General features: G+C 36.7%; 1 protein-coding gene across 2 annotated transcripts in view; it reads left to right on the forward strand.

Moving 5' to 3' along the window:
- PI4KA (phosphatidylinositol 4-kinase alpha) overlaps positions 1 to 23,457 on the forward strand; it is a 60,028-nt gene that overhangs the window by 30,732 nt on the left and 5,839 nt on the right. For both annotated transcript variants that reach the window (XM_027469922.3, XM_072024254.1), the window contains exons 20-51: positions 1,461 to 1,569; positions 2,022 to 2,158; positions 2,752 to 2,885; positions 3,995 to 4,077; positions 4,345 to 4,415; positions 4,515 to 4,639; positions 5,081 to 5,162; positions 5,863 to 5,946; positions 6,370 to 6,459; positions 7,609 to 7,728; positions 8,615 to 8,707; positions 9,057 to 9,213; positions 9,458 to 9,585; positions 10,742 to 10,900; positions 11,151 to 11,302; positions 11,826 to 11,933; positions 12,679 to 12,806; positions 12,887 to 13,006; positions 13,628 to 13,707; positions 13,854 to 14,047; positions 14,783 to 14,873; positions 15,659 to 15,826; positions 16,373 to 16,426; positions 17,663 to 17,783; positions 18,092 to 18,221; positions 19,812 to 19,882; positions 20,678 to 20,750; positions 20,863 to 20,933; positions 21,508 to 21,617; positions 22,254 to 22,358; positions 22,799 to 22,924; positions 23,228 to 23,348. In XM_027469922.3, the coding sequence (XP_027325723.1) occupies positions 1,461 to 1,569; positions 2,022 to 2,158; positions 2,752 to 2,885; positions 3,995 to 4,077; positions 4,345 to 4,415; positions 4,515 to 4,639; positions 5,081 to 5,162; positions 5,863 to 5,946; positions 6,370 to 6,459; positions 7,609 to 7,728; positions 8,615 to 8,707; positions 9,057 to 9,213; positions 9,458 to 9,585; positions 10,742 to 10,900; positions 11,151 to 11,302; positions 11,826 to 11,933; positions 12,679 to 12,806; positions 12,887 to 13,006; positions 13,628 to 13,707; positions 13,854 to 14,047; positions 14,783 to 14,873; positions 15,659 to 15,826; positions 16,373 to 16,426; positions 17,663 to 17,783; positions 18,092 to 18,221; positions 19,812 to 19,882; positions 20,678 to 20,750; positions 20,863 to 20,933; positions 21,508 to 21,617; positions 22,254 to 22,358; positions 22,799 to 22,924; positions 23,228 to 23,348 (3,595 nt within the window). The remainder of the gene's footprint in view (positions 1 to 1,460; positions 1,570 to 2,021; positions 2,159 to 2,751; positions 2,886 to 3,994; positions 4,078 to 4,344; positions 4,416 to 4,514; positions 4,640 to 5,080; positions 5,163 to 5,862; positions 5,947 to 6,369; positions 6,460 to 7,608; positions 7,729 to 8,614; positions 8,708 to 9,056; positions 9,214 to 9,457; positions 9,586 to 10,741; positions 10,901 to 11,150; positions 11,303 to 11,825; positions 11,934 to 12,678; positions 12,807 to 12,886; positions 13,007 to 13,627; positions 13,708 to 13,853; positions 14,048 to 14,782; positions 14,874 to 15,658; positions 15,827 to 16,372; positions 16,427 to 17,662; positions 17,784 to 18,091; positions 18,222 to 19,811; positions 19,883 to 20,677; positions 20,751 to 20,862; positions 20,934 to 21,507; positions 21,618 to 22,253; positions 22,359 to 22,798; positions 22,925 to 23,227; positions 23,349 to 23,457) is intronic.

Here is a 23,457-nt window from a genome sequence, read left to right on the forward strand (position 1 = left end):
TGATCTCTGCTGGATCGTTTGGTTTGTTGTTTGTTAAACTGTTTTTATGGCTTTGCAGGTACTTGTTCACTTTTGAGGAAAATCTTTGAGTAAAAATTGGTGTGTATGTAAAGTTTCAAAGTCAAGCACGCGCATAAACTTGGCTGTTTATGACTAGTAGAAACCATATCGCTGCTGTTTTGTGCTGAGTTGGGGATATATTGCTATTTGTCACTTCAAATGTATTTGAGGCTGCTGGGGTTGTGATGGTCAGGCTACTTTAGTCAGTCTGGATATGTGCAGACATTTGCTGACAGCTCCCCAGGGCTTATTCTCAATTTTACTGTCGTAAAGGATTTCTTAATAAACAAACTGGTTCATGATTTACAAATACGTCCCAAATTGGCTTTATATAACATTTTATTAAGTACTGTTGGTTTTCATACCACAAGAGAATTATTGTACAATTAGAGTACAATACTATTTTGTACAATTTGTACAAAATATCTTCAAGCTCAATTAGAATCCAAATTTGTTTTTTTTTTTCCTAATAAAGTTTGCAGTAATAATATCTGGTTATACTGGATACAGCTGACAGTTTAATGAATCTTTAAGTTTTTAAACACAGTATGTGCTTGTAACAATTTCAGGGTAGCAGACTCTTAGATTTGTTTTAAAAATGTATCTAAAATTATGTATCATGTTGTCTGAGAGTATAAACTGTGCTCCAGCAGTAGCAGCTGTTTGTGAAAAAAGTATCAGAGAACTTTAATAGATGTGTTGAAAATAATGCTCTTCTACTTGCTTGTTTAGATAGTAAATTCCCCAGGCCTGATGTCATTATGTGCGTGGGTGCAAACAATGAAAGATCCCCAACTGGAGCCTCAATGTATTTCCACAAAGCCAATAAACAATAGCAACCAGAAGTATGTTTAACTAATATTTGTTTGGTTTTGAGTTCCTTTGTACTGAAGCAAAGCTGCATGGCACTGTCTTCAACACGCAGTTTAAAGGACCATGTGATCTCTTTGCTGCAATTGATGTACAATAATATTACTTATTCTCTTCAAAAATTACTGTATCAGTACGGTGGTATGTGTGTGAAACCAAGAAAATTTACTTCAAGCATCTTGAATGTTAATATTAAAGCTATTCTAACAAAATCTATTTTTCCCTAGTGTAACAATAGCAATGTAGTATTAGTTTCCAGAAGTGACAAAATATTATGTTTCTAAATCAGAGTAGATGAGTTGATTCCTGTGCTGCCCAGGGAAGTTGTGGAGTCGCCATCCCTGGAGGTGTGTGAATGTGGCACTTGAAGATGGAGTTTACTGGTGGGCTTGGTAGTGTTATATCATGATTGGGCTTGATCTTAGGAGTCTTTTCCAACCCAAATGATTCTGTGAGTCTATGATTCTACGTGGAATTAGGTTATTGTAACTGCCACTGATTCCTGATTTTAATATTTATTTCTTTGTTAGCTTACTAGACGCTTACCACCCATCAAGGAGGCCAAGCCAAGGTTGCAAAAGTTGTTCCGTGACTTCTGGTTGTATTCAGTTCTTATGGGTTTTGCTGTGGAAGGATCAGGTAGTGTAAATTTTAAAAGTATAACATTGCTTCTTGCATTTAAACTCTTGATGAACCGGAGTATAACCGATCTGTTTTACTATGAGGCTCAGCACAATACAACTTATTATTAGACTCTTGTTTGTTTGTTTGTTTTTCTTAAGAAAAGATGGAACTTAGCCATGACTTCAGTATGAATTTTGATAGGCAAGTTCCTGAAATGGAAGATCAGACTAGTGGTACAATGGAAAAAAAAATAGAAACTTTTTACCATTGAGAAGCTGCTCTCAGAATTACCTGAAAATGAGTGTTACTTTTGGAACATGAACCACTTGTGCTGAGTGTTTGTGCTTAAGTGCGTGAGAAACTGGGTTTAGGAAGTGGTACAAAGCTTGATGATGCTGATTGACTTTGTGAATCTTAATATTGTTTTTGTCCTCTGCCCCACTGTCCTCTTTACACTTGTGCTTCAGGTCTCTGGCCAGAGGAATGGTATGAAGGTGTATGTGAAATTGCCACCAAGTCTCCATTACTCACGTTTCCAAGCAAAGAACCACTTCGATCTGTTCTTCAGTATAATTCTGCCATGAAGAATGATACTGTGACTTCTGTAAGAATTAATTTCTTCAATTACCTTCTTCCATAATGTCTGTCAGGTGTTACATGATGTACCAACAAAGAAATATTGCATATTTCATAGCACAATACTCTTTCAACCTTCCTCCTATTAGTGAAAAACAGCTCTTTTACACAACTCTTATGTTAGCAGTGTACATAAATGGCTTGGATTTGGTTTTATTGTGTTTTAATACAAGAATTTAGGGTAAAACATTTTTTTGATTAGCTGTGGAAACAAAATCTTTCTGGAGATGGAAGCTATAAATAGTCAGATTCATCTATTTTTTTATCAGACAGACAAAACTTGAACTATGAAAAAGAATTTCCAAAATGTATTTGCATAGAAACTAGTAGTTACTTCAACAGAGAGCTTGATTCCAATGTTTAATTCTGTTTAATTCTGTATTTTAAGAATCTAACTTGCTAAGTTAGAGCAAGTTGGTCCTAGTCTGCATTCAGAGGGGGTCTAGTATATTGTTCGTGAACATTAAAAAGTCAAAAGACTAATATCTGAAAGCAAAAGTTTTCAGAACACAAACTAATATAGTCCTCCCACTTCAGATAACTGCATGTATTCATCTCTAGGCTGAATTAAATGAACTGCGGAGTACCATAATAAATCTCTTGGATCCTCCTCCGGAGGTGTCAGCGTTGATCAATAAGTTGGACTTTGCCATGTCTACTTACCTCCTTTCCGTTTACCGCCTGGAGTATATGAGGTACACACACACACACACACACTCACACCTTTTTCCCTGTTTGATTTTGTTGTTGTTGTTTTGTTTGGTTTTAAGTTGTATATGTAAAAGACAGAATTTCCAGGCACTATGATAAACGGGGATCAGTATTTTGAGTCAAAATACTCCACTGAAGATTCTGAGACTGAGTATTCAACTGTACAGAAATGGGGATGGGTAAAACGATGGAATAATATAGCAGGGCCCAAAAAATGGGAGCTCCTCTCTGTAGGGTCTAATAACAGATGGGCAAAAGGGTTCTTCAGGGCATTGTCTTGCAAGTGTAATATATCTTCTGCGCAGAATTGAAGTCTTGTGCTTGCTCTTCAGAAGGATAAAATATCTGAAAGATAATCTCTTCCATGAGATTAGTGTAATGTAGTAGCTGTGAAAACATTTTTTATGGTGTTTTTCCCTCTCAGTAGTGTGTGTTAGGTTGTACTGTTCTAATTTACTGAATTCACATATTTTTTTTCTTTAGAAGTATATTCATTACTGCTATGCAAAGAAGTGTGTAGCTGAAAGCTGAGGTGAAAGTCTAGCAGTAAGGAAAGTAGGTAGAAACTTCCCCCATCACGTTTTTACTTTGTCAATGGCTAACTTGTACAACAGTTTCCAGAAACATACTGGCTGTATTTTAGGAACAATTTTCTGATAAGTGATACTTGCATTAGTGCAAATTCAATAGAAGCAAAGCCTACAGAAATGCCAAAGATTCTATGTTTGTGATGTTTATGCATTTGTGGTGATTGATCCAAAGCTTTTAGAAATGCCAAGGATTGTATTGTATTTATATGTTTGTGGTGATTGTATAAGTGCATCATCGTCAGGTTTCCTGCTTCTGGCATGTGAAAGTTACTCTCTGTGACAAATTGATGTTTTATCATCTGAGCCTAGTTAGCTGAATGCAGAAACATAGCAATATCACACTTAGTACAACTTAAAATTACCATGAAGTGAATTGTTACTGTAAGTGTGGGGTTTGCAATACGGGGTTAAAATACATAGATTTGTGTTGAAGGTGTTTAGATAAAAGGGAAAAAAAACACACCACCAACAAAAAAACAACAGCAGAACTCTTCTTCTCCTAGGGTATTGCGTTCAACTGACCAAGATCGCTTCCAAGTCATGTTTTGCTATTTTGAAGATAAAGCAATTCAGAAAGACAAATCTGGTAAGTTTACTTATTTATGTTATCTTGCAACTTGAAATACAATGAAGTTATTTCCAATCATGCCAAACTAGAACAAATCAGGCAACTAAATAATATAATGAGTCTCATTCATTAGATTGCTGTTGTCTTATTCTTGCCAAGAGTGCTGTTTTCGTTTTGAAACTAGTTTTTCAATGCTGTCTTGGTAAACATAAAGAATTTTGTAACTGTTAAGCATAAAGAAAACACAGTTCTTATGAAAACCTTTGTCTTCTCTCAATTCTTCAGGAATGATGCAGTGTGTGATAGCTGTTGCTGATAAGGTGTTTGAAGCTTTCCTGACAATGATGGCTGATAAAGTAGGTTACATGACAACTAAAATTTAAAATTAATATACAAGTTCTCATTCATTTTATGAAAGTACGCTTGGATTTATACTACTATAATATGTTTTTTAGCCTAAAACCAAGGAGAACGAAGAAGAGCTGGAGAGACATGCTCAGTTCTTACTGGTGAATTTTAACCACATTCACAAGAGGATCAGGAGGGTTGCAGACAAGTACTTATCTGGTCTGGTAGACAAGTAAGTATAGATTTCACTTTTCTTTTTTTCATGTTGACTGCTTAGTGAATATTCATGCAACTAAGGAAAACAGTCATGTGGATTTGGTGGCTGGTACTTCTGAAACATGGTCTTGTAAAATGACATCCAACAGTATTTTTAATGCAGGCTCTGAAATCACTGCTTAAAATGTCTGTGTCCACCAGCATTCCCACGGATTGAACAAAGGAAAGCACCCACTGGAGTTGACATTGCCTTTATTTAATGGAATAGCTCTACTTAGCTTGCTTTTTAGAGAGCTTTCAAATGTTTATTGAGCCAGTCTGTTGTGAATCAAGGCAGACTTTATGATTTCTGTGCAGTATGAAATAGTTTTCTTTGAGCAGCTCCATTTCTTGATAAAATAATTTCCTTCCTCAGTTCTCCAAGGTTACTGTGTTTCTGAATGCTGTCTTGCTCTAGATTTCCTCACTTGCTGTGGAGTGGAACGGTGCTGAAGACTATGCTAGATATTCTGCAGACACTCTCACTGTCGCTTAGTGCAGTAAGTGTATTTTTTACTGATGCTATATTTCCTTTTTTTTTTTTTTCCCCCTTTCATAGAACTGATTTTTTTGCTTTTTATCTGCATTTGATAATTCCTTTTTTGGAGTTCTTCATTTACTTCTGCTTTCATCATTAAGATTGCATCAATTTTAAGCAGTAGACTTCCATGACATAAGGAGTAAATTTGCACTTCTGTTTCATAGACAGTAAAATAGTGCTTGAAAGTTGTCAGATGTTCAGAAAATCAAATTTAGCATTAAGAAAACATAGGATTACCCATTCTGGATTGTAATTACTGAATTCTTTTATTGATTCGTTTTTATTTTTTGAATGATAATGGGTGTCAGATTATATTCTTTCCAGTCTGTGTATGTAATCTCTTGGATTTAGCATATATTATTAATCTGTAATACTACAAATATGACATGTTAGTATTTTTGAATGTGGAAATGCTTTATCAAGATCTAGTTTTGTACTAAACATAGAGGAGAAGTCTCTGGATTTTAGAACTACACAGAAAACCAAACTGGAATAAACCCCATCTCTTAGAGTTATTCAGACTGACACTTTGAAAACAAATACGAAAAAAATGTTGTGTTAAATCATACATTTTATTCGGGGGGTGTGCTATCTGTATTGTTCAAGTTAAGTGCTGATGAATTTTATTTTATTGAAACTTGATAATTGTTTTTGTTTAGGACATTCACAAGGACCAACCGTACTATGACATTCCTGATGCTCCATATAGAATAACTGTCCCTGACACACATGAAGCCAGAGAGGTAGGCAGTCCTTCTTAATATATCATATAGTAAATTAATGCCTGAATTTTCTTCTTCTTCTTCTTTTTTTTTTTTTTTTGTCTCAGTAAGTAACTCTGAGCTACTCTAAATGGTTGTTTTTGAAAAAAACAACCGAACAAAAAAACCCCAACTTTTTAAAAAAATGCTTACTTGTAGGTAAGGTTTTTTTAATACCATCTGACACTTGGCATCTATATTTTTGGGTCTTATTATTTCACTTGACTTGAAGTGTGACAGTTCTTTTCTTACCCAAATGAACTGTTCATTATTAGAGAAAATATTAACTGTATCATGTTGCTACAACCTTTCTTAATCCCTGTACTGCTTATTACACCATTAAAACCCATGCCTCCTGTTAAATATCCTGTATTTTACTGATGTATTGGTGCTTTGTTGTTTTAGAGTATAGTCAAGGATTTTGCTGCACGCTGTGGGATGATTCTGCAAGAAGCAATGAAGTGGGCTCCCTCTGTTACAAAATCTCATCTACAGGTGATGAGCCTGTTTCTGTGAAATAATTTAATCCTTGTACATCTTCAAAATCAGAATTAAATTGTGTTGCTTTTTATTTTTTCAACTGTTCAAGCTTCATTTTTACTTTTTTTTTTTTTGTCACTCTAAGATTCCCTTTATATCATTACCAGAGAATAAAATGTTGCTTTGATGTAGTCTAAATCTGAATATATTTAATACGACTTGTTTGTAAACAGTTGATCAGCCTGGACTTAATTCAGAAATCAGAATTCAGTATAACAGAAAGCTCTGCCTAGCAAAGTTTAATTATAGCTAGCTTAAAATACCAGGTGGACTGAAAAATGTAATTAGGTTGTAAAACTTGTTTCTTGTTTCCCTCTTGGGAGGATGTTTTTTTCCAATCTATGCAGTTCATTTTTCAAATACAGAGAAATACTGTTATATATGAGACCACTGTAAACTACAGACTTTAATTATTAGAGCATGAATGTAGAAAATGCTCACATGTGGCAGAGTTCAGCAGAAAGTGGTAAAAGGACTTAGCAAAGACTACAGAAGACTCTTTATGATGTTCTAATAAAATAAATACTATATGTACACAAGCAGTCTCACTACAATAAAATAGAGGTCTCTTTTTGTTAACCCTTTCAGTAGTTGAAGAAAGCATGTAGTTCTGGTTAGACCAGCGTTCTGTATTCTTGAAGCTGATAACAGAATTTCTGTGTAGGCTCAAGAACTCTCTTGGACACTGAAAATCTACTTAGTCTTTCCTTTCCTAAAAACAGAGTCCCAAGGGATTCTATCCTTATATAAAATAATAAATATATTCTCATCTTCCATGGAGCCCAGAGCACTTTGTTTTTTAAGGTTCTTCTTGTGAAAAGTCTTTTTAAAGGACTTCGGCCTTAAAGCATTACCTTATTCACTTAATCCCTTTACAAAATGGACCAAGGCTTACTCTTTATGTATTTTAGATGGTGTTCAAAGTTTCTTACTGCTGGGGAGCAATGCCTAAAAGGGGTGAATAGAGATGGTCTACTTGTTGTCAGATGCATATGTAATTAAGCTTTCTGGTAGTTTGTAATGTTGCAACACTTGCTTATGAGCTGTCTTGTTTTAAAAAACATAGTAATTTTTCAACAAATACATTTTTTTTGTGTACATCAGGAATACCTAAACAAACATCAGAACTGGGTATCAGGTTTGTCCCAGCACACAGGACTGGCTATGGCTACAGAAAGTGTTCTGCACTTTGCTGGCTACAACAGACAGAACACCACTTTGGGCGTGAGTATTTGCTTGTGTAGCTGTCATGCTAATTTTGTAACAAAATTAATTAACTAAATAATACAGATTTCCTAAAGTGTGGTAACAAGCAAGGAATCAAATACGTATTTAATGTCTTTTAAGAGTTGTTTAGAGATGATTGTTAGTGGTTTGAAAGTAGTATCTTTGTACAAGGCTGAAACAAGCAGCTTTCTAGAATAGTAAGGTGAGCCACATCCATTTGCTCTAATTTTACATAGGTATACTCAAAATATATTGTTGCATTGCATGTTTCATACAGTTATATGTAGTTTGTTACATTTCCTCTTTTCTCATATGTGGTTGTAATTTCTGACTTCCTGAAGAAACACCCAGTAGAATATGTTGCATTGTCAGCCAGCTTGTTTTCTAAAGAGGCAAGGTGAGAAATGAGAAAAATAGAGACTGTGCTGGAAGAAACTTTAAAACTGGAAAGTAAATAAGAGAAACAACTTTCTCATTTTCCTAATGTGTTCACAGTACTTGTTTTTATTAGGGCCCTCCTGCATGCTAGGAGCTGTACTGAAAGAAATATGGCAGGGAAGTAACCAATCAAGCGACAAAAGCATTTTTAGAAAGCTGTCAAATTCTAGAATTTTACTACCTTTTTAATGCTTTTTTTGGTCTTTCAAAAGTGTGTGTTTGTATAAACCTTAAAAAATTTAAAACTGTATACATGGAACTAAGGCGCATTTTCCTTATTTCATTTTTATCGGTCCTGCGACTGTCGTATCTAGTAGACCTGATACTATTCTGATTATAAGCACAAAGAAAACTAAGCTTAAAGCGTAGGTAAAGGTATAAAAAGAAAAAGAGATAAGCGGTTGGATATGAACAGTATAAACAGCTATATGTGTTCTGGTCACAGGCAACCCAGCTAACTGAAAGACCTACTTGTGTGAAGAAGGACTACTCCAACTTCATGGCTTCTCTAAATTTGCGCAACCGCTATGCAGGAGAGGTAGGTACATACTTTTTTGAGCGTGTGGAGTGTTCACCATCTCTAGCATAGCTTTTTAGGGGATGTTGTCCATTCCAAACTAAACTGTTCTGTGATTCTATGTTCTTTTAAAAAAGGACTCTACATTTCTACAGGATAAAGGGTATAATTTTCCTGTGTTATTAAGGAGCTCATTTTACTCTTGGTCTTGTGCAGAATTCTTAGACTGCAGACAAACCTATGTAGTGTTAGCAATGTAGAAAGAAGAGATATCTGTTTGTTGTGAATATCCTTACTCAGCACGTGACCAATACCAAAGTAGACTTGTAAAAATACTGTTCTTTGTTGAAAAATTCATTATATTTTACAGGTTTCTGGAATGATTCAGTTCTCAAATGCTACAGGACGAACATCTGACCTGAATAAACTGATGGTCAAAGAGCTGAATGATGCTCTTGAGTTGGGTCAGACTGAATTCTACACCCAGGCAATGTTTAAGTTGACTGCACTGCTAATAAGCAGCAAAGGTAATGAAAACCAAATGGAGTTCTGCTTTGTGGATGTGAATGCCAAGATTAATAAACTACAAAAGCTACCTATATACAAACCCCATACACATCAACTTGATGCAAAGCTGCATTTGGAGATTTTTCAGTCAGGCTTATATTAAGGAAAGGGTGCTTAAGCTAGAAGCTATTTATTATCTGTTTTCTTGTCGATGATGCATTTATTTATTCTGCTGAAGAAATCTGTGTGAATGTTTGTTTTCAGATAGTGATCCCCAGCTACTTCATCATCTGTGTTGGGGTCCTCTGCGAATGTTCAATGAACATGGCATGGAAACAGCAATTGCTTGCTGGGAGTGGCTGCTTGCTGCCAAGAATGGAATAGAAGTGCCGGTAGGAAGCTATCTCTACTCTTTCTCTGCCACCGCAAGAGGGGGGGGGAAGAGAGATAGGGAGAGATTCACAGCTGTTGTCAATCTGTGTCAAACAAGGATATTAAATGCATTGCTAATCACTTTAACCTGCCAGGAAGTTTCTGCTGATGTATTGTTGGAAGTCTGAACGCCCTCACTCACTACGTGAAGTGTGGGAAATGGATCTTTCTCATTAGCAGGGAAAGCTGTTGGGTTCTCAGCTGCACTTTGCTGCTGAGATACTTGAGCTGCTCATGAATCGGGTCCCGAACTACTATGATTTATAGAATGCTGTTTTAAAGCAAATAGTAATTAATGTCTCTGCTCACCATTCAGAGCCTCTGGTATCTGGCATTGCTCCCTTGCAGAAAAAATAGGCTTGCAAAAGTACTAATCCTGTAGCAGGCTAGCATTGTAGCTGTATTTCTCATGTAAGGATGAATCTAATGGTAATAAACCAACTCAGCATGGTCAAGTGACAATCCACACATGGCTGAGAAAGCTGCCTGGGGTAATTGCTGCAGTTAGTGAGCACTAAATATTTAATTTGCTGGATATAATCGTTTATCTAAAAATTTAGATATGTCAGTTCTGTGCATGTTTCAGTGTTTAGCTTTCTAAAGCAATATTTAAATTTCTTCTCTTAGGCTTCTGGGAAATTTCTTTGTATCTTGTTGAGGAGATCAGATAACCACCAACAGTTTCTTGGCCTCCTTTCTATTAGATAGTCCCACTTCCTAGAGAAGGTTCAGCAAAAGTGAATTTGTGTCATCTTTCTGTTGAGAGTCTACCCAGTGTTAAAGGTGGTAACCTTTAGCAGAGGGAGAGAAAGGCCAGCACTAGGTGATCTAACAGTTGGGCCTCTTCAACAAAATACAGCACTTGTCTGCTCTTCCCTCTGGTCCTTCTGTTACTAGCTGAACTTCCGAAGGAGTCTTTCTTCCCTTTGTGATTTAGCATATGAAAGACATTTTACTTCAGGTGGAGTTTATACACCTGTCTTTGCCTCTCCATCAGTGCTGCAGTGAATTTTAATTGAAGTAGTAGGTCATGGTATGCCCTGTGGAGAAATAGTATGCTTCCCATACAAGAAGATGCTCTTGAAACAGGAAATGCTGTAACCTTTGTTTTTGCAGTTCATGCGGGAAATGGCAGGAGCCTGGCAAATGACAGTGGAGCAGAAAGTTGGCCTGTTTTCTGCTGAGCAGAAAGAAGCAGATCCATTAGCAGCCTCAGAAGAGAGCCAGCCAAGGCCTTGTCCGCCAGAGGTCACCCCACATTACATATGGATAGAGGTGTGTATTTCATCTGGAATGTCCCACCTATGATGGTGTTGCAGTGATGTTGCGATTAAGTGGAGTCATGATGGTAGTCCCTCTGTCACAAAACCTCAGGGACACACTATTTTTAGAGGAGTATAATAATTGGGAGGGAGAAAGGTGTTTGAAACGGAAGAGACTGGTTTATTCATGTGTTTTTTGTTTGTTTGTTTGTTTTGAGTTGAAAAAACATCAAAGAAAGCATAGCATGTCTGTCTCCTTCCAGTTTTTGGTGCAGAGATTTGAAATAGCCAAGTACTGCAGTTCTGACCAAATAGAGATCTTCTCCAGCCTGCTCCAGCGGTCACTTTCGTTGAACATTGGAGGGGCGAAGGGCAGTTTGAATCGGCATGTGGCAGCAATTGGACCCCGTTTCAAGTGAGCAGGGTTTTCTTCCTTGTTGAAAACAGTAACAGTATATGGGAGAAAAGAACTAAACACTAAATAAATATATATCTTGCCCTTGGCTTAAAGTGGTGAAAATTCTTTTAAAAGACTGGAATTATAAAGAGATTAAGCTCTGTTTTCAAAGTAGAAGTAGATAACTTTAGTTTGAAAGTCATTTTGGTGCTTCAGAAAATTTCATGGTATAATTTTGTATAGTGCATTGTCCAGATCATCAATCTAGTCAGTGCATCATTTGGGAATAATTTTGCTCCACCAATTGTTTTCACATTTGTGGCTTGAGGGCTTTAACTTTCTATGGTTTGGTCATCACAGCCTTAGGAACAGACTGATGACAAAACAGTTGCCAAGAACTCAGAAACAGACAATTTTCAGTGACCTAGCTGGGATTATAGTATTATTGTAGTATAGCTGTAACTGTGGTTTCTATGGTATTGCATTGGTCACCATTTCAAGAATGCCAAAATTTTCATTCTGTAAATATTTTGTATGTTAGGTTGCTGACTCTGGGGTTGTCTTTGCTGCATGCTGATGTGGTTCCAAATGCAACTATTCGAAATGTTTTGAGGGAGAAGATTTATTCCACTGCCTTTGATTATTTCAGGTACCTTTTGTTTTACTTGCAACTATTCACTAAAAGTATGTGTGTGTGCGTCTGACTTCCTAAACCTTCCATGATAGTTCAAAGCACCAGTTGTCTTTCTGTTCTAGTGATTTCACTTCGTTTCATGTTTTTGCCCATTTTAACAAAGGCTTTTATTTTCCTTGTGCTTCGGTGTAGTTCATGAACCATCTTGATGAGACTTAGGTGTAAGTTCCGTTTTTTTTATGTGTGGTCTATAAGGTAGTATCTTCAGGAATGTTTGTTCTTTTCTTCCCTACCTTATCCTGGTAACTTAATGCTCAAAACTGTACCTAGATTTATAAGACGTAAAAGGCTGTTATTACAGAATGTATGGCTGAAATGCAGTTTTATCATTTTAAAATACACCCACATTGAATTTGATTTCATGATTTGATGTGGACACAGCAGACAATAGTGTAGTTAATAGGAATGTCTGACAATGTAAGGAGGTTAGTCAGTCATAACATTAAATGTCGAATCCAAGATGCTGACAGGCTGCCATGTTAATTTTCAGTTATAATAGGAAACTTCTGTTATAATAGGAAACTGAGATATAATAAGAAGCTTCAGTCAGACAGAATGAAGCAATGAGGATAAAATATAGTGATGTGTAGTCTCATCCTTGAAGACTGTGGTCAGAAGGAAAAAAAGTTGTCATTAATTTGTGGCCCTCTTTTTTAATATAATATGTTCGACTTCATATTATTTGTATGATTTCTTTAAGTTGCCCTTCAAAGTTTCCTACACAAGGGGAAAAGAGGCTTCGTGAGGATATCAGCATATTGATAAAGTTTTGGACAGCAATGTTCTCAGACAAAAAGTATCTGACAGCAAGCCAACTTGTGCCACCTGGTAAGTTCTTTTATTTGCAGTTTCAAAAGTCTGTTGTTTCTTTGGTTGCATTCTACATCAGATCTGTGTTCCGTTATTAGATAATCAAGACACCAGGAGCAACCTCGATATCAATGTTGGTTCTCGGCAGCAGGCTACACAAGGATGGATAAATACCTACCCTTTGTCTAGTGGCATGTCGACCATATCTAAAAAATCAGGTATCTTTTCAATTCTAACCAGCCAACTTTACAGAATATTTTGTATGCAGATGTTGCTTAAGGTCAGTATTTAACATTGGGCTCATATTCTCCTCCTGGAGGGAGGAGAACATACCAATGCCAACTCTGGAGAGGAGAAAAAAAGTAGTCTTACTGACAACAAGCAGCAAATTTTTGAAATTACCTGTTTTATTTGATAGAATGTTAAATTCTCTAGTACAGAAGATATAAGAATAGAGGTCAGGATTTATTGAAATCCATAAAGAAATTGCTTTCCACAGGCATGCCCCTAGTGCTTTTCTGGGGACATCAGAGTGGCATTAAACTGTGAAGTGTGTTTTGTACCTTTACAAACTGTACTCTATAATATGCTGTTGTGTTTCTAAAGTGAATGCAACATTGGCTAAACTAGTATCCCTGTAACCTGTTGTACTCCATATATCCAGAGAACAACTGCACAATGAGTAGTGCTGACTTTGAGGTCACTCCAGTGTAAATTTACAGGTGTCCTATGGTGATTCAGTTCTTATGTGTTGATGTTGCCGGCTGTAGACAGATTGAAAGCAGAATTTAACATACAGAATGAAAGCTACTAAAAACTTTTTTTATCCTTTTCTCAAGGAATGTCTAAGAAGACTAACAGAGGTACACAGCTACACAAGTACTACATGAAGCGAAGGACGTTATTGCTCTCATTGCTGGTGAGTGTTTAGAAGAATGTGGAAACCGTATGAATTTATAAATGTGTTGTCTTTGCGGGATGCACAGACTAAAGTATCTTGTGAGGGTGAAATGGGAGTATTTTATCTTCTTCCAGAAAACATGTATTTTGTTCGGTTTCCCTCAGGCTACTGAGATTGAACGCTTAATCACATGGTACAATCCACTCTCCTCCCCTGAATTAGAGTTGGATCAAACTGGAGAGAGCAGTGTTGCAAACTGGAGGTCTAAGTATATCAGTCTTAGCGAGAAGCAATGGAAGGATAATGTGAATCTGGCTTGGAGCATTTCTCCTCATCTTGCCGTACAGCTCCCTACCAGGTGAGAAATTTCAAAAGAAAAATCTGATGTAATTCCTGCTGCCTTTCTTAGAAGTTGAGTGAATACTGACACTGTAAGTATTGATGCTGCTTGCTCCCATTTACAGCTTACTTACGTGCTTTCACAGCTGGCTGAGACCTTTCAAATATAAAGAAGTGGATTACTTTAAAGGATAGTGATTTGGCTTAAGCTCTAGTGGCATCTGGTTTCCATTCTTTCCATCCATTCTATGCTAATACTTAGTGTTTTGTTCAGCAAGAATTATGCTTGTTTTTTAATAGTGTTTAACCCATTAGCAGGCATAGCATTTAAACAGTTCTAAAATAACTTTGAATGAAATGTACTAGCTATATATTGGCTTGCACTTTAATAAGTATGCTAGGAGAATTAACATAGTTTGCTTTGGAAGGGAAAGGAAATTCTTTCCCTATTACAACAGTGATACTTTTTGCCAAATAGAATTCTGTGTGCAGGTTTCTGTAGAATCCCAGACATTATATTTCAGTCAAGAATTCAATAATGGGGTAAAATGCTAGTGGTTTGTACAAAGCACTGGATGAGGACCAGTTGTTCCTGAATCCCTTTTTGACAGCATATTGTTCCTTCAGTATGCATTATTTCATAGTTGGACTATTTGTTAAGCATATGCATTTATGCCTTTTGTAGTTCACAGCATAATTAGAAGAGGCTTTCACAATTTTCTAATAAGAATATTATATTCCTGGTTATATGTAGATTTAAGAACACTGAAGCTATTGGAACAGAAGTGACTCGTCTGGTTCGGTTGGACCCAGGAGCTGTTAGTGATGTTCCTGAAGCAATAAAGGTATTTGTGAATATTTATGCTGTCACAGGGCCCCATAATTCATTCAGTTACATTGGAGAATACAGTCTTTACTTAGCACAGTGCATGCTCTAGTGCTAAGCATATTTCCATAGGAGAAAATGACAGAACAGCTTTGGAAATAAGATGCTGAGGCAAGAATCACAGGAATAAGAATAGATGGCTAGTTAGCTCTTGCTATCAGGCTTATTGTCACCATACACAGAATGTCTGAAAACTCATTGCTTGCAGTACATCCACCATTTCTGTTCATTTTGCATAATGTGTAAAAAGACCCCAGGACCAAGTCACGGTGAGCACTGCTGCTGAAGCTATCTCAAGCTTAACCCATTCTCTATGTCAAGAGGCCAAGCCTCCTAAAATGGAGAAGACTCATCATGTTTATCTGCAGTAAAGCATTCTAGTCATGTGAGGGACAGTCTTGTCACTTGCAAAATAAACAAGAAAACTTCACCTTCTTTGACTGTTGCAAAAGGGCTTATTTTTTCTTCTTTCTCCCCATGCTAGAACTCCTCTGTTGTGCTTGTAGTAATTTGACTCACTAATTTCATCTAGTGATCTGGGAGGTGAGGTGATTCCACTAGTTAGATTTCCATGGGAAAAATGCTTTAGATAAAATAGCTATGATGTTGTGAATTAGAACGTAGGCTATTTCTATTGGCTTGCGATAATAAGCTAGATAATAGCATCACTGTCTGCTCTGCTGTGTATTACCCAGACATTACTGGGTGCTGTAAACTTCTAATGTGTTTGACCTGCTTTTCCAGTACCTGGTTACCTGGCATACAATTGATGCTGATGCACCTGAGCTCAGCCACGTTCTGTGCTGGGCACCAACGGATCCACCAACTGGCCTTTCCTATTTTTCAAGCATGTACCCACCTCATCCTCTAACAGCTCAGTATGGGGTTAAAGTCCTGCGATCTTTTCCTCCGGTAAGATGAGTTCCAAGACAGCCTTAATGCTTCAAGTGTGGTTATGATCTTAGTCATTGTGGCAGTTGGTTCTCAGTTTTTAATACAGTGGAGAGACATGTATGTGGAATGGGCACACCACATTGGGGAGAGTGAATAGATTGGGATGAAAATGTAAAGTCAAGCGTCCCAAATAATACTGGCTTGTGTACTTCCAATTTTATTGTCATAAATCACACCAAGTTGAATTCTTCAGAGTGTTCCTCTCAAATAGTTCCTTTCAGATCTTTTCCTTTCTCTGGATAATTTTTATTCCTTGTTAAACTTGTATTAGGACTATAAAATATGTGATTGTTAATGATATTTTTGAAGTCAGAAAGGGCAGAAAAAATCCTTTGATTTGAGAAGATAATGCGTGTGTATAGAGTTTAAAATGAAGAGGCAGTGGTATTTGAAATTTTATTCCATCATGTAACTGAAAGAAGCTTTTCTGTGCGTGTGACCTGTCTTCCATTCTTGAGTGCTAAAACAATAACAATAAAAACCCTGATGTCTTTTCTTTTCCAGGATGCCATTTTATTCTACATTCCACAGATTGTTCAGGCACTACGGTATGATAAGGTGAGGATATAAAACAGCTGTATATGAACCAAGCAAACTTCTAGAACAGCTTTCAGACTTAAAACTGCAAATTAGTCAAACTCTAAGGTTAAACTACTGCTGCTTATTATTATGTTATATCTAATATATAAAAGACAAATGTCTGTGGAGGCTAACTTGCTTTGGATACACCTCTTTTATGAACAAGTAAACTTAAGAAACCAGAGGCTCATCTGTCAGGAGCAAAATTTTGGTATGGGAACCCTCGGCTGAGGACTCTGAATACGGCTTCTGAAGGTCTGCATGAGACAAGAAGTAATGAAATTAATTTTAAATCACTATCCTTAAGCATTTTCCTGTGGAGTTATTCAGAAAAACATCTAGGGGTGTCTCACTGTTCCATCACCAACGTGAAATCAGATCTTAGCTTTATCTTGCAGAAGTAAGGAGCAAAGCTTGAGGACCATGTTCACAGTTCATTAATATGAGGTCATTGTTATATGCCAATAAGATGTGTGAACTTTGGCTGGTGCATTATTTTCACCTTAAGACATCCACAGACAGTAAAGTAGGTGGCTGTATATAGTTATTTTTTAAGAACTTTTTATAAATAAATAAACTCTGTGATGCAGATCATGAGCATCAGATGTTTGACTTGTCAGTCAAACAGAGAAACCTCCACAGACTGAAGTAGCAGCTGCAAGTAGAGGAAAAGGAATGCTGTCCCTGGAATGAGTAGAATTCCCTTATACATTTCAAATTCCCTTATACATTTCAAATTCTAGAATTTCTGTGGAACTGTGCCAAGATGTGTTGCTCTTGACACCAAAATGTGCAGTCTGTATAATTCTGTCTCCATTTCTGATATTACAGGAGCATTTAGTGATGCCAAGCAAGACCAATGCCTCTATGGCAGTTCCTGTGCATTGTACACATACTAGGAGATGCCCAGATCTCAAGGAGATTTGAAATCCAAATAGAACATATAGTAAATGGCACAGAGGTGGGAAGATAGAGTAGTGGAATATGTCAGTAATAAAGCTGAAAACAGTTTAGGTCAATTCCCTGCCTGTTAGAATACACCATCAGTCTTTAAATGTGTTTTGTTTTTTTTTTAACAATATGAATTTAATTGCAGTGGTCTTCCTTTCACCCTTTAAATATTTTTGTGTTTTGAAGAATTGCTGATAGAAACAGTAAAATTCAATCTGTTTGAGTTATAATGATCTTTGCTTACTGAACTGGATATGATTGCAGATGGGTTACGTTAGAGAATACATCCTGTGGGCAGCTGCCAAATCCCAGCTCTTGGCTCACCAATTCATCTGGAACATGAAAACTAATATCTACCTGGATGAAGAAGGACACCAAAAGGATCGTGAGTGATGTAAAATATAATATAGTTTTTAACTCCTTGCCTTAGTTCAGAATAAATCTCCCTCCTGCTTTCGCTCTTGGCAGGAGGAATCCTTTTAACTGGGAATTTCTTTCATTTTTAGAGATGGGGTCCATGCCCATTCTATAGAAGTGTCCTGCCTAACAGAATGTATCAAAAAAGATGCAGCAATGTTTGCGTCAATACTTTTTTCTTTTGAATACTACCCGTAGCTGGCTATTCCCGTCACCCATGATATTTAGCTTTTAAAAATACGCTTCTTATGCAGATGCTTCCTTTTTCACATGCAGCTGACATTGGGGAACTCCTGGAGCAACTAGTAGAGGAGATAACTGGCTCATTATCTGGCCCAGCCAAGGAGTTCTATCAGCGGGAATTTGATTTCTTTAATAAAATCACCAATGTTTCAGCCATTATCAAGTAAGTGTTATACTGCAGAGATTGTGCTCTTCTGGGACTCGTAGTTCTGGAAATTCCCAGCATCATGGTTAAAAGGCTAAAGTGCTTTTAGTGTTTTTGAAGATAGTATTTTCAAGAAAAAAAAAAAAAAGAATTAATCACTCATATGATAAGAAATTGATTTTGTTTTTAATGTAACTTAAGAGTCATAGTAGGATGTAAAGGCTCATTTTACATTGATATTTTATATTTGGTCTGATCTGTGTGCTTTGGACCAGAGTTCTTCGGTCTGAAACATCTATAACAGTTTTATAAGTATTTTTCCTTCCTTCCTAAATGGAAGGAAGAGAATTCCTGTGGTTACGGAGAAAGATGTGGTTTCACAAGCACTGGACTGTATGTCTTTAAAACTGAAAGTCTTGCTCACAGATTCTCACTGCTGATTGCAGCAAGGTATTTAATTTAACTTTATAAAGCTTGCCAGTGGATGGCAGCAGCTCAGCACACAAGTTGCAAGTCTGTAAGTGTGGTTTTATTGCATATTTTTAAAACATTCTCTGGTGTGTTCAAGTATTTGAAAGGCATTTAAAATGTATTTCCTGGAACGTACCTCTTTTAAAATGAAGCTTTGCAAACCACCAGTATAAGGGCATTGGGCTAAAGGACACTTGTTTTGCAAAAACTATCAAATATTAAGTGTCTTTTATGCGTGTGTCAAAATGTTTTCATCCAATAGGATGAGTTAAATTGAGTCTCTAGGGTCTGAATATCTAGATATTTAAGATGAATTTGTTAGTCATAATTAAGCAACTGTTTATAATTGTGCATTGCAAGCATTTTTTTGCACCCCAGACTTAAAACACATCTGTTTTTTTATGCATCTCTCACGTAAAGACAACACAGAGGAGATACTATTTGCTTTGTAGATGGCATAAATGAACAAATGTATCATCTGTGATTATTTCATTAGCTTAAGTGTTATGGTACTGCCTCAGTAATCTGCTGTACCTCTTAAACCAGAGCATAAGGAATGCCTTTCAGTTACATGCTGCTACTCCAGGTGAGTGTGCAATTTGCAATTACATGACTAATTTCAATAGATGGTTAACACAAGTGCCTGTGCAAATTGGGTAATTGCACATGCTAATCGTTAACCATGTTACCAATTATCCAGTTGACACCTGCAGTCATGCTAAGTATGTGAGCAAATTAGGCGTGTAATTGCATAGGCATTTTACTGGCTTGTCCTTTTCCAGTTAGCTTGTACTACTTCCAAGGCAATGTTCTTACTCTGGAGTAAGGTCCACAAAGGAAAATTGTATCAATATAACTGTAGCAATGCTTGCATGATTATGCTTGAATTTCTCTACGAGGAAGAGTCTTCATTTCATTTACTGTTTGATTTTGTCAGCAACCTGTATATCAAGTCAGTGTTAGATCTGCAAAGCAAAGACTAAGTCTACAAAGTGAAGACTCATTAAGAAGAGGTGCAGCAAGAGATCTTTGTCATTACAGACGGAAATGTATTTTGTGAAGTTTTGTATAAATCTGAAACAAACTTCAGGGTAGTATATAGTATGTAGGTAGATAAAATATCGTTTATCTTTCTAGGCCATTTCCTAAAGGAGATGAAAGAAAAAAAGCTTGCTTGAGTGCCCTGTCTGAGGTGAAAGTGCAACCTGGTAAGAAGTGATTTAATAATGTAGTGGACTTTTTGCGTTCGGTATGAGTACTGTATTTTCTGCAAGCAAACACTGAAATGTCTGGCAAGTGGATACTCACTGTTTTGATGCTTGTGACTAGGTGACTGCTCTTCTGTTACAGTTGGATTTATTTCTCTCTTGAAACAACTCAAATATTTTTACGCTGCCAATAATTTCTACGTGGTGCATCAAAACTTGCCCAAAAGTGCTTGCAGTTAAATTAGGTAACACAGAGATAAAAATAGCAATGTATATATGAAAAGGGACAATAAATAAGCCTTCATTCTCCTTTTTCTCCCATCAGACACGCCCTTTTAACATCATTGTCTCAAGGTCCTTATATTTTTAAACATATTTTCCCTATCTGAATCTTCCTTTTAAAATGGACTTTGATGAAAGCTTGTCCTGACCTCTGTGTAACAAGTCTCAATTCTTGTACCATGTTTTTGTTGCTAAGGGCCCTCCCTAGTACACTGGGAAATGCTGCCATATCTTATTAAAGGCTATTATAAGAGAAGCCTTACCTTTACATTTCTGTGATAAAGATTCTACAGTATTAGTTTAAAACTGTTATTGTAGTTTTGCAGTTGCTGACTAGGGGAAAAGGTACTGCACCCTTCTTGGCTTGCAGACTGTACTCTCCAGTTTATCTGTAACATTTATTTAATTCAGAAGCATGTACTGAAGCTAGAGATGCTAATAGCAGTTATTCTCTGACTGTCACTGTCACACTGGCCAATGAGTTTGTTCTCAGCTGTCTGTTCTATTTTGCAGGCTGCTACTTGCCCAGCAATCCTGAAGCTATTGTTCTGGACATTGATTACAAATCAGGAACTCCTATGCAGAGGTAACATGCTCTTGTTGTATTCTTCCTTTAAGTTAATTCATTATATTTTTTCTGTAAGTTCTTGTTTGGCTAACTTGTGCTCATCTTCATCTTTGTGTTTATCACAATTTAGTGCAGCAAAAGCACCCTACTTGGCCAAATTTAAAGTGAAGCGATGTGGAGTTAGTGAGCTTGAAAAAGAAGGTTAGTATATGGGTCTTAATCATTGATGCTACTAATGAAGAGTCAGCAATTCCTCTAAAACTGTCTGCTTTTAGTGACCTGTGCTGCTGCAGTAAAAATATTTCCATATTGAACTTTATCTGCAGTGGTTCAGATTAGAAACAAAACTGCATAAAATGGAGATTTTTTTTTTTTTTTAAGTCTCTGGAAGGAAGCCACTATACGTGTCCTGAAGAAATGCGAACAGTTACTTTAGACTAACATAAATTAATTGCCTTTCTCTGGTCTTTAGTGTGTAACAAACTCCATGTTTTGGCACCTTTTTCTTGTAATAAATTTTGTGGGATACTCTAGCTGACTAGCTTAATGTAATTCAGGCATTTATCAAGTAAATCACAAAGATTATTTTAATGTATATGTTCCAATTCCAATATAGAATGGGAACTGCCTTGCAGAATTCACCTTGCAAAGCAGAAAATTCTGTAGTGGAACCTGCAGTGTGAAATGTTACTGTTTTGAGTGCTAAGGTTTTGTCATGATAGAAAGTTACTAACCAAAGTCTACATCTGGGTTTTGCTTTGTGCTCTTCTTGCAGGTCTGCGATGTCGTTCTGATTCCATAGACGAAAGTGCAGAAGAAGGGGTAGACAGTAAGAAAATCTGTTGGCAGGCAGCTATCTTTAAAGTGGGCGATGACTGCAGACAGGTACAAAGCTAACTAGGCTTTGCAGTTGTAGAAGACAGATTTGTAAGTGACAGTATGTAAGAAGGAAATAATCTTAGTGTGGAAATGTGTTGGGTTTTTTTGGAATTTTGAGAATCCCCATTAGCTGTGGACTGAGGGAACAGAACTGTGTTGTACAACTGTAGAAAAATCTGGTTTGGAAACAAAGGTCATTCTTTCAAAATATTTCATCTAATGCAATGACTTACATTTTGTTCTTTTTTAGAATATATTATTTCAGCTGAATTATTGGTAACATAAAGTACTTTCCAAGATGATACCTTGTATGTTGAAGCTTGATTGTTTTTGGTTAAAGAGGAATGCTTGCTATTATTTCTGGAGTTATTAGTAGTCCTCTTAATCAAAGAATGATGGAAAAGTTTGTTCTTCATAGTTTGTCAGCAGTTAAATCTTCTGTGTTGCTTGTTACCCATTTAAAAACATTTATTTTTTCCTTTTTTGATTTCCCCCAGAGTCTCCGTGTATGCACAAGCACACATCTGCAGACCTTCTGGGGGAACTTAATGTTCACTTCAGAGTTCTTCAGAGCTTTTTTGTAATCTGACTTACTATCCGTAACCCCTGTAATGTTCATGCAATTTTTTTCTTGTATAACAGGACATGTTAGCTTTACAAATCATCGATCTCTTCAAGAACATATTTCAGCTGGTAGGCCTGGATCTTTTTGTGTTTCCATACAGAGTGGTCGCCACAGCTCCTGGGGTAAGTGGACCTTTAACTGTACTGCTGTAGAAAATAGTTCCTAATTAAAAAAAAAAAAAAAAAAAGCACACACAAATTTCCATACTGCAAGGAAATACTGACAACATTGCTTATGCCAAATGTTTGGATTACCATTGACATGGAGAGTCTTTCCTCTCCTGCTTCCTGTGTTTCTAAAATTTTTGGCTCTGAAATTTTGCTGTTTGATTTTGGGGACTACATTGTGCAAGTCTATGGAAAGTAGCAGATATTGTCTTATGCTGAATGGAAATTCTTGAAGTTTGGATATACTTTCTTTAAGAATTAACTAGAAATTCTGTATTCGGTGATCTGTAGGCTTTCCCGCATTTCCTGGGGGACCTGCATGACTGGCAAGAGCCATGAACAAAATGTATGTTGGGAGTGTGCTTTACAGACCTGTTTCTCTTCTCCCCCTTCAGTGTGGTGTTATTGAATGCATTCCTGACTGTACATCCCGTGACCAGCTGGGCAGGCAGACAGACTTTGGGATGTATGATTACTTTACAAGGCAATATGGAGATGAGTCTACTCTTGCATTCCAGAAGGTAAAATATCAGTTGGCAGGCACAGCAAAATCTCAACTGAGAAACATTCTAGCTATAAGAAATAATGACAAATATTAGATAATGACTACCATAATGCTGTATCTGGCTTCTGATGCAGATAATTCATTTTAGCTATGAGTAAGTTAGAAGTTATTGCAGCTGTAGATATATGGAAAATATCATTGGACACTGCTTCAAACTAATCATAAAAAAGAATGAAATGTTCAGCTGTATCTGCTTCTAGTATGGAGAGTTATTAAATTCTGTGTTCTTACGATTTGTTTCAACTTCTTATTTGTACAGGCTCGCTATAATTTTATCCGCAGTATGGCTGCATATAGCCTTCTCCTGTTTCTGCTCCAGATTAAAGACAGGCATAATGGCAACATCATGTTGGACAAAAAGGGACACATCATTCACATTGGTCAGTTGTAGTCATCTTTCCTTCTGCTGTAAAGTATTGCTCACAGAAGTTAATAAGCCATTTCCATTTGAGATTAATTTGGTTTCATGGTTTGTAAATATACATAGGA

Source organism: Anas platyrhynchos, chromosome 16, assembly GCF_047663525.1.
Source record: "Anas platyrhynchos isolate ZD024472 breed Pekin duck chromosome 16, IASCAAS_PekinDuck_T2T, whole genome shotgun sequence".
Lineage (NCBI taxonomy): Eukaryota > Metazoa > Chordata > Aves > Anseriformes > Anatidae > Anas > Anas platyrhynchos.